The sequence below is a fragment of the Prosopis cineraria genome, unplaced genomic scaffold (assembly GCF_029017545.1).
Source record: "Prosopis cineraria cultivar Desert tree isolate PC_DT_omini unplaced genomic scaffold, ASM2901754v1 PC14, whole genome shotgun sequence".
In the NCBI taxonomy this organism is placed as follows: Eukaryota; Viridiplantae; Streptophyta; class Magnoliopsida; order Fabales; family Fabaceae; genus Prosopis; species Prosopis cineraria.
The window spans coordinates 18,738,470-18,749,320 of NW_026555345.1; the positions used below are offsets into that span (position 1 = coordinate 18,738,470).

The 10,851-nt window shown below is 29.6% G+C and overlaps 1 protein-coding gene across 1 annotated transcript; it reads right to left on the minus strand.

Annotated features, from left to right (window-relative positions):
* Window positions 1-3,793: 3,793 nt before the first annotated feature.
* Window positions 3,794-7,359, minus strand: LOC129293786 (ketol-acid reductoisomerase, chloroplastic-like). The gene is made up of 10 exons (XM_054931891.1): window positions 7,320-7,359; window positions 6,909-7,083; window positions 6,659-6,757; window positions 6,333-6,398; window positions 6,087-6,230; window positions 5,218-5,445; window positions 5,048-5,132; window positions 4,859-4,962; window positions 4,291-4,437; window positions 3,794-4,212 (listed from the first exon to the last, which is right to left on the minus strand). The coding sequence occupies exons 3-10, from the start codon at window positions 6,692-6,694 to the stop codon at window positions 3,955-3,957; spliced, it is 1,068 nt and encodes a 355-aa protein (XP_054787866.1). The 5' UTR covers window positions 6,695-6,757; window positions 6,909-7,083; window positions 7,320-7,359; the 3' UTR covers window positions 3,794-3,954.
* Between the last annotated feature and the right edge of the window lie 3,492 nt (window positions 7,360-10,851).

The following is a 10,851-nucleotide window of genomic DNA, read 5'->3' on the forward strand; positions in this document are numbered from 1 at the left end:
TCCAGGTAGTTAATCCTTTATTCTTCATAAACTATTTCCTGAACAAGATCAATCAAAATCAAACTCCACTAAAAACTTCAACATCAGGGGCGGAACCAGAGGGCCAAATTTTTTAATTTAATAAATATTATTAATTTAAGAAATTGAAAACTAATTAATTAAATACTAATAAAGAAAATTTTTAATATTTAAACTTACATTCACAATTTTATAAGAGGCAAAAATATATGCATGCACATACATACATACATACATATATTAAATGCAGGCATGAATCAAATAAAAAGTGGGTTTTAATATTTTTCTTTTTATATGGTTCATGTTGGTGTTTTGAGTGTACACACACACATATTTTTAAGGAAAAGGATGGAACTTTTTTTTTTTTTTTTTTGGGATGGGGGGCCTTCCATCGTCAACGAAGTTCTGCCCCCATTCCACGTTTAAATCTATCCAACTAGTACAGATAAAGAAATCAGTTGCTGGATAAATCAATGTTTCATGTGTTTTATAATTCGTGTACAGGAAAAGAATATTTCCTTTATGGTAACGTAGTTCTACCCCTGTTCCACATTTAAATCTATCCAACTAGTACAGATAAAGAAATCAATGTTTCATGTGTGTTATAATTCATATACAGAAAAAGAATATTTCCTTTATGGTTTTCTATAAAACCATATATGCTACTCAGTAGCATCAATTAATGTGGTTTACTACATTTATTAATTATTGAATTGCATAAAAATAAAATGAAATGCTAACACCCATTATTATCAAATTCTTAAGTTGGTTTTACAAGTTTATCATTTTTATGTTTTTATCTCATAAAATTGTATTAATTTGCTCATGAAATCGAACTAGATAAAACTCGGTTAAATTTGATAATTAACTCTCCGAGTTTACTAACTTATAAAATTATGCTAATATGCTCATAAACTCATTGAACAAGATAGATATATAATTTATAAAACTTGATTCTAAGAAGCAGTAAGATCTAGTTCAATAAAAAAAACTAAAAAAACTAATATTGATAAAATAGAAAAAAAAAATATCAAAAAGAAGTTTCTCTATTTTGAAATTTTTACGTTGAGTAAAATAATCTATGAATGTAGATGGATTTAATTTTAATGACTTATATTTGAAATATATTTAAATTAACTTATAGCCATATTTTACATTTTAACTATTTAATCAAATACTTTTAAATGTTATTTATTAATAGAGGTAAATTGTTATAAGTTCATGATTCGAACTTACATTTTGAGTTTACATTTCTATTATGAGTTTATTTAAAATTGTGAGTTTAACAATCTTGCTAACACTGATATTTTCTGGTGGCACATTAGGTCGTGAGTATGCTCCTGAGAGGTGCCTTCATCTTCAATATTATTTTCTGCTCCTTTTGCCTTTTCATGTGTGTTTGGACTTGAAAGACGGAAATGGCAAATCCCTTTGCTCTTCATTTCTTCCGGTTTTTTTTTTTTGGACCTTTATTTATTAATGTCTATGCTTTCTTCAAAAAAAAAAAAAAAACGGTAATACTCCCTTGCCGGTACCATGATTTAGACAGTGTTCACATTTTCTATCTTGAATTAGGGAACCAAACTTGGTTATGCTTGTAAATTAATGGTTTACTGGTTTCACTATATGCGATAGGTCTCATGAAAGTAGAGTGATACAAATAGATTATTTTATTCAAAATAAAATTAATATTTAAAAAGTTTTGTGAAAAAAAAATTAAAGAAAAAGATGGGGTTTATATTTTTCTATTTGAAATAGAAGAGTTGGGTTGAGTTCAAACATAAATATGATTAATATGATTGTGTCAAACATCAATTACTAAGCATTAAAGTATGTCCTTTTGTAGACACTAACTTTGAAGACTTGAAAAGAGTTCTTCATGTTTGTTTAATTTAATACACAAGATGGAGGTTACTAAGTTGGTATGTGTAAGAAATATGTGATTGTATACTTGCAATTGTAGATGAAACTTGTACTAAGTTTCATTTATGTAAAAGCAAAGATGATGGTTGATTTAATTGTAGTTTGAATAGCTGTGTTTTTCCTTTTTGTTTATTTACTAATTTACAACTCTTTATTTGTTATGATTATTTTTATTCTCAGGTGTATATTTTATATATAAGTTGAATCAATTAATATTGCTTTAAAATAATTTTCGCTATGCTTCATTGTTATTGATCTCATTTGCTTGGCTTATCTAAAATTTGTTAAGTAGATTTGTTGGCTAAGAATTATGTTATAATGTCCATATTATCAAAAAGGCAATGAGACACTTTTTGTTTATTTACTAGTCATATTATCATATTTGATTTTTTAAAAAAATTATGTTTGGTTTTATAATTTTTTATGCATCAATTTTCCTAGTTTATTTTTATTATTATATTTAAAGTTACTATGCCAATTTTCATGATAAAAGAATGCCTAGTAAATTTTTTTTTTTTGAGTCACTTATAAGTGATTTCTCATAATAGTTTTATGAAAATAAACAATTACAATTGTATATGCCGTCGATCATTATTTATTAACTTAAAAATTATAATATGAATTTTGTCATTGAGGAAAATTAAGAAATGCTTTGAATTTACAAATTTTTTGTTTAGAAATTTTCACATGGCGGAGGAAGTTATATTCTTTAAAAAAGTTGAATAAAAAAATAACATCAATCTTTTTATTTGTTTTTATACTTTTTCAATATTTCACTACATAATTATAGTCTAAAGGCATTGAAGAGAAATTTTTATATGAACTATTGCACCATATCATTTATAGACTATTCAATAAAATTAAACCATTTCAACCAAATAAAAGTTAACATGCATTATTTCTAATGATTTTGTTTTTTGGAATAAGGTGTCTTTTTAATCTCTTGCATTTTCTTTTCCTATTATCATCCATGGAAAAATCTATTTATATTTATAGTCAACATGATATGTTTTTATTGAATAATTTACAAATGACTTGATACATTAGGTCTATGCAAAAATTTCTTAGACATTGAATAACTTATTAGATACTTTACCAACGAAATAAACATTAACTATTATAAGTTCCTCAATAACTGTAAATAGTTTGGTCAAATGCAAATGACTTTATATACAAAAGCCTAAACATACTATTCCATGACAAAAGTAATAAAAGCATCTTTAAGAACAATTAATATTATATTTCAAGAGATATTTGAGAACATTCAAAATAGGCTATAATTTTTTTTTTTCGTGTTATACTTCACACTAATTAGTGTGGTCACATGTAAATGACTTTTTACACAAAAGCCTAAAAATACCAATCCATAACAAAATTAATAAAAGCATCTTCAAGAACAACTAATATTATGTTTTAAGAGATACTTGAGAATATTAAAAATGAGTTATAATTCTTCTTTGTGTTATACTTTACACTAATTATTTGTATAAACTTTTATTTATGGTTTGTATTTCCCCATCAAAATTAATTACAACTATATCATTGACATTTATCATTCGTTCAATTAGTCACAAATTAATAGAATCCAACTAAAGAACACAATTAGTTAAAAAAAATTAAATAATGCATCAAAGTTGCTGATTTCAAATACATTGTATGTAAGAACAATGATACTAATCAATATGTAAAAACAATGATACTCTAAGTATAGTTTATCCTACAAAAAAATAACTTTAGATATACATGTAAACAAATTAATTAGATGATATCTCCGCCGTGTACGAGACACTAGTCGATGATTGATGATTACATATAAATCCCCCGCCAAAACTAGTTCATTGATATCTAAGCATTTACTATACAACAAATATGGTTTTCTATGTAAAGGTGAACCGCCAAAAAATGTGCCCTGTCAATTTCAAATAACATAACAGAACCACACCCATGGTCCACTCTTGGTCCTCTATCAATGTCATTGATATATATATATATATATATCTGCAGCATTTAGTATTAGAAAAACTTCTTGGAAAGAACCGAAAGAACAAAGGCTGTAATGGCAGATGTGAGAAAGACCTTGACTCCAAAACATGCTTTGAGCGAGAGACGGAACCATCCGAGCACATTAGCAATGCCTTTTTGTGGCCTAAGTTGAAGAGGAACAATGCCACCAGTCCCGCAAGGAAGATGATGCACAAGTATTATTGTCAACGCCGATCCCAAAATGGCAGCAGCGACAGAGACAACTAAATAGGGCAGGCCATATCTCTCCTAGAAAACCCAAGTATGATTAAATTCATTGTATACAGATCCAATCATATTCCGGACACAAAACGAAAATACACTTACATGAAAGCGTCCAGGCAAAGCCACAAAGCAGAGATCTGTATCATCATAGCACTTAATTGACATGGCCACACGAGGACGATGGGAACTGTTAGCTTTCTCAAATTCAATTCCTCCATCAGTATAACGGGGGTAAGAACCCTTCATTTCCTGTCCATAAGAAGAAAAAAATGTCATGGCACTACTAAGATTGGCTAATACCCCCTATGATTACCAAGGCAATTGGCATAAAGAAAGGACTTGAGGTATGCTGGAACAATGGTTTTCACCTTGCTGACATCCAATGTGACTGTGTGGGAGCCATCAATCTTCTTACAAGAGAACTAATCACAAGGCATCCTAATGTTTTAGCTAAGAGTTGAGCCAGGAAAGATCATGATCTTGTTACTGAGTTTTTAACCTTTGATCGTTACCCACCTCCATGATTGGAGGAGGCAAATGATGAAAGATAATTGGTGACTATTTTTATATATTGTAGTGTATTCCTTGTACCTTTTCTTCAGTGAATGAAAGTATTTCAGTGTTTTTTTTCTTAAAAAAAAAAATAATAATAAGAGCATAAGAGTAATACCATAGCTGAGATGCTTTTAAAAGGAATTTTTACTTTGAGATCAGCAGCACCCACAAACCCATGAACAGAATCCGCATCCCCATTAACAGCATCCATTAAGATTCCTGCAAGACACCCCAAAAAAAAAAAAAAACATCAGTTAGGAATTAAAGGTCTCTGGGGACAAAAGAATACAAAAAGTATTCTTACCTTTCATTGTGGTAGAAAATATTAAGGATGAACCAAGGGCAACAGCCCATCCCAAAGCAACATCAGTGGCTCTGCCATCAACATCCTGTATTCTGAGATAGTTAACTCTAGCAGTAGAAAGTGATTCAATTCAACAGTATAGCTATGAAGAAGAGGGAAAGAGAGATCACCTGGTGGACTGCATAACAATGACTAATTCCAGCGTCATTTATCTCTTTGCCTTGGACATACATTCTCCTCACAGAGGGAGCCATTCCCTTTGGACAGACAGCAATCACACCGATGTTCTTTGGAAAATCAAGTCCCAGCGACTGGAAATACTCGACGAGAAATCCATGAGGCAGCCCAAGTATGCTTCCTGGCTTCATGTGGGACAACACTTTTTCATAGCCTTCTACCTGCAACATAAGGACGTGTTTAGCGACAAAAAGAAACTATTGGCCAAGGGAGGGAGGTGAGACTCAAAATACCAAGAAAACTCCAAAACCACCAGTAGCATCACACATAATCTGCCTATTTTTATCCAAAATTTAACACTCAAGGTATCTCTAATGAAATTCAGATAATATACAGTCACTGGCTAGAAAATGTTACACTACATCAACAAATTCAACCTGAAAAGAGGTTCAAAATCTAGTGAAACTGACTTTTATTATCCTGTTGAACTGCAAAATATAAAGAAGTTTATGTGCAAAACCTTCAACAAAAGCTATCTCATTAGGAGTATGAGAATATTTTAAATCCCCATCATTATGAATGATAAGTTTCGACTAGCTACAGTAAAAGTTATTTTTTTTCTTTAGAATTAGCCACAAAAACCTCAAATACATACTATTTGATTTGTTTACTCATTCTTTCCCACTACATTACTTAATAATTTTATGCAGAGTTTAAACAGTCAATGCCATGAGTAGAAGAGTGTGAAAGAAAAACTGGACAACAATAAAAAATTTTACAACATAAAGCTATGGACATCAAACAACATCAGATGCACATCAATAAAATCTTTGGAGCATTTATTTGACTTGAATTTACAAACCTGTTCAACAATAGAATTCAACATCAATACAAGATCACTGTTAGCGATAAACTGTATCTCATGAGCTAGAGTCCCATTCTCCTCAGTAAAACCAAGTTCTTGAGCTTCAGCATAGAATCTGGAGCCTTTCTCAAGTAGCAGCAACTGTATAAGGAAGTTGGATTTGAGAAGACATCATTTATCAAATTTTAAAAGTAACCTCCTCAAAGATAAAAATCTATATAAACTTTAAAAAGGAAATCCCACCAAGACTTTAATAGAAGGCTTCACTTCAAGGAGTGAGCTCTGCAATTTCAGGGCCTGAGCTTGTGCCTGGTATGTGTAATGCAAAGTTAGTAAACACATCAAACTCATGACTGTGACACTGCAGAAGCTATGTTTTCAGCAATCAGTCAAAAAATAAGAAGCCATATTTCCCTAAGGCATTTATATGATATTATCTATTTTAACTTAGAGCTAAGAAAAATCGATATCTGGGTGAAACATCAACCGGTTCACATTGTTAATCGACCCTAGCTTTCCTTAAGGAAAGATGCGCAGCCCATTCAATGACAGTATTTGAGAAAAATCACCAGGTCGGTCCCTCCAAGGACAACTATCTCCTTCATATTCCCGAAAGCATGCTGCACCTGCAGACCCTTTACCGATTCTTCCTGTCCCACGAAGACGAGCTACAGCAATACAGAACAGCCAAAAAAAAGTCAATTTCCATCAAACGCTTCCTGGATCCGACAATAAACAAGGTTCAATGTAGCTGGTAATGAGGGAAGACAAAATAGATGAGAGATTTTGAAGAATCCCAGAGAAATTAGAAGAAAATACCTCTTCTCGTCCTGTATGCTCATTCTGGAAGGAAAAAGTCTGGAAACAAGGAGACGCAGGGGTCTTTATCGTCGGAGCCAAAACCACTGGACTTCCGGTTCGGAAAGCTAAACCACCGGGGAATTGTTTATGCGGGAGAGGGGAGAGAGAAAATCCTGGCGTCGCGGATGGACGGCTGCAGTTAAGAAAATTGGAAACAGCAAATTTATTAAAGAAGGAATGAGCTGTAGCCGCCATTTTTCTCCGAGCACAAGGCACAAGGCACAACCACGAGAGCGCACTTTGCAGTAGAATAGAGGAAGCGAGTTAATATGACTCGGAACCCGACTTCCATTTGGAATCTTCGATAGCTGACCCAAAAAAAAAAAAAAAGAATCTTGGATGTCAGATTCAGAAACTTAGATTCTTTACACGATTCTAGTGCGGTCCCCACTCCACAGTGAACCAGCCGCGTAATTTGATGAGGTAACCGTTAACCGTTAACTTCACCTTTATCTTTATCTCTGAAATCAAAAGGAAACGAAAAGCAACTTTTTATCTTGAAGGTCTGTGAAAGAGATCGGAGTATTCAGAATTATGTTCCCAATATTAGGATCATAGTAGAATTCTTAACCAGAGGAGTGTTACAAACTACTGGATTCCAAGGGATATTAGAATTCGGAATGAGGTCTGCTACATAACCCTTGTATTAGAGCTGGTTTGCCCCTGTTCCTTTTTACCGTCCATTTTATCCGTTGTGATCTAGCAACTGAAATTTTTACCTAACGAAAGACAGATAATTCTTTTTGCCAGTTTAATCCGGTAGAAAAGGAATCAGATTGTTCAACAGGGAATTCAGACTTCGCCAGAACAATTAATTCAAGAACATCAGGGATTGGTCAAAATACCTGGATATTATGAAATTTGAAATTTCCAAGCAGAGATGTAGCCCAACTCAATTCCAAGTTGAACAGCGCACGGATGAAAAATGGAAGATTTGGATTAAAAGAGCAGCGCAGAAGAACAGAGAATGGAATGCTAATAAAATCTGCCTCCAAGAGTTCCGCGGAAAAACTTTTGTTTATTATTATTTTTTGTTTATTTTTTTGCTGCAAGAAAACTTTTGTTTATCTTACTTGTGATGGTAATTTTACTGTGAGTGGATAACAGCGACCATCAGACCTTTGGCTCCGAGCTGAGGTTGTCTTTTCCTTTTCCTTTTTCTTTTTATTGTTCTTTTATTTTTAATTATATATTTTTATTTTTATTACACAAAAAAAAAAATTTTGACCATATAAATGGAAAAAATACATCTTTGCCCCAATACATCGAATTAGTCCCTGTGTATCACAGGGGATGTTTTAGTATCTGAAAGATTCAAAAAACAAAGTTAAATGAATTTTTAATTTATATAAATTTAAATTTAATCTAAATAACAACTCATTATATTTTAAACTTTATTTTACACATACATATTAAAAATATAAATAATAATTATTTTATTTTAAATATATTGCCCCATGATGAATTTGCTAGCTCCACGCATATGCTCTTACTTTGGTTAGTATGAGAAAAACTTTAAAATTAGGCTAAAAGATAAACTTACTAAATTATGCTCCCCAAAATTAATTAAAGAAGAAAATTGGCTCTCAACAAATATTCCTAGATCTCTCACCTGTTGCTTGTGTAAATTAAAATCACATAAACAACTTTTATTATGCATTATGTTACGCTTATGCATATTGAAAATACAAATAATTTTTAATTTTCACTTCTTCTAAATTAAAAATAAAATTAGACTAATCTCTTTCCATATTTTTGAAGGAAAGTAATATATATATAAATAAAATAAAAGTAGTCTAATTACAATAAATAAAAAAATATTTTTGAGCAACATGGTGAGAAACTAAAGAGGAAAAAGCAATAGTATTAAGACAAATTAAATATATCTTACGATAAGCTATATATTATAATTCGTATAATTCGTATGATAACTAGATATTACACTGATGCATCGCACATAACATTAATTTTTTCTTTGATTTTAGGGAAATTGATGAGAATGAAATGGAGAAAATATTTTAATGATTTTGATCCAAAAAAAATATACAAATAATGTTATAAAATTTTATGAAATTGGCATTATATCTTCTCTCATAATTAATGTGTTTAAATAGTACGGCTTCCTATAATAGAGATTAGAGAGACAGTAAAATAAGGTATAATTGAAAAAATATATATATAAAAAATACCCAATACTTTAACTTTTAAATCAAGCAAACTTTTAGAAAATAACATATATTATGGTTTGAAAGGAGTATAAATTAAAAAAATTTGTATGTTCATTTTTTATTATGGCCCCATATCCCACATTTTTTTAATGTGAACTCCACAACTCCCACCTTTTCAAACTATATAAATTTAAAAAAAACTAAAAAATTTTCAAAATGGTACTATAGAATTATAGTACCATTTTGATGACAATCACAGTAAGTAAAGATAATATTTACTCTCCCAATGTGATAAATTAAAGTTTGAATTCTTATCATGAGAAATGTTCACATACTTCAAATATAATTGCTTTCAATAATATATATATATATATATATATAAAAGCAATCAAATAATAATAACAACATTAATAATAAATCACAATTTAGCCAAAAATAAAAATAAAAATAAAAAGTTGTATGTGTGTTTGTAATAATTTTAAATTAAACAAATAGCATAATTGATATTATAACATATCATATATATATATATATATATACACATACACACACATATATACATATACATGCAATGAAAAATAACTTTATTAACGTCATATAAAACCTAAAACATATAATTGCAAGGAGACTTTCTCAAAATTTCTAACTCATAATCTACTTTTTATATATTAATCAGGGCCTTTTTTTAGCTTATTTCATGAAAATCACTTATTTTTTGAAAAAACGTATTTTATGATATTTATTTAAACTTTTAAAAATAATCAAAATTTGAAAGAAAAGCATATTTCTAGTTATTTTAAGAATTCTAAAAATAATCTATGGTAAACAAGAGAGAGTGTTTTAAATATGTGAGATAGACGAAGATATCATAAAATTTTAAATTAAACAAATAGCATAATTGATATTATAACATATCATATATATATATATATATATGCAATGAAAAATAACTTTATCAACATCATATAAAACCTAAAGCATATAATTGCAAGAAGGCTTTTTCAAAATTTTTAACTCATAATCTACTTTTTATATATTAATCAGGGCTCATTTTTTTAAGCTTATTTCATGAAAATCACTTTTTTAAAAAAAATATTTTATGAGTTTTTATTATATTTTTTTAAACTTTTAAAAATAATTAGAATTCAAAAGAAAAGCATATTTCTAATTATTTTAAGAATTCTAAAAATAATCTAACATGATAAACGAGAAAGAGTGTTTTAAAGAGGTGAGATAGGTGAAGATATCATAAAATTTTAAAATGATATAATAAAAAATTATTTTTATAAAACAAAAATTAAAGAAGATATTATAAAATTTAAAAATAACTAACTAATAATTACTTTATTATTATAATCAAACATAAAATAATGTTTTTTTTTATAAAATCTCTAAAAAATGTTGGATAGGCTAACGCTCAAGGGATGGATAAATTGAATGACACTTAATAATTTTTAAAAATTTAAAGAGTGAAAACTTTTAGTGAAAAGGAAGAAGATGAAACACACAAATTTTGTCTTGTTTCAGCCCCAAACTTGGCCTACGTACGGTTCTCAAGGTCACACTTGAGATTTCTAACTAAAATACAAGTTTTAACGGGTGTTTACCACTACAGTATAATTCACAAGACTTAACTTGTCTTGATTCACTCAACAATCCTTGCCATAATCTAACAAATTGTTACAAACACGTAAAAAACTCTTTTTTAAGATTTCAGAAGTAAAAAACAAACT

Coding starts and splice junctions, on each gene's coding strand:
- LOC129293786 (XM_054931891.1), bottom strand. CDS start 6,694: ATGAAGGAGATAGTTGTCCTTGGAGGGACCGACCTG. Junction 6,399..6,658: donor TCCTTGGAGGGACCGACCTG/GTGATTTTTCTC, acceptor TACACATACCAG/GCACAAGCTCAGGCCCTGAA. Junction 4,963..5,047: donor ATTTTCTACCACAATGAAAG/GTAAGAATACTT, acceptor GGTGTCTTGCAG/GAATCTTAATGGATGCTGTT.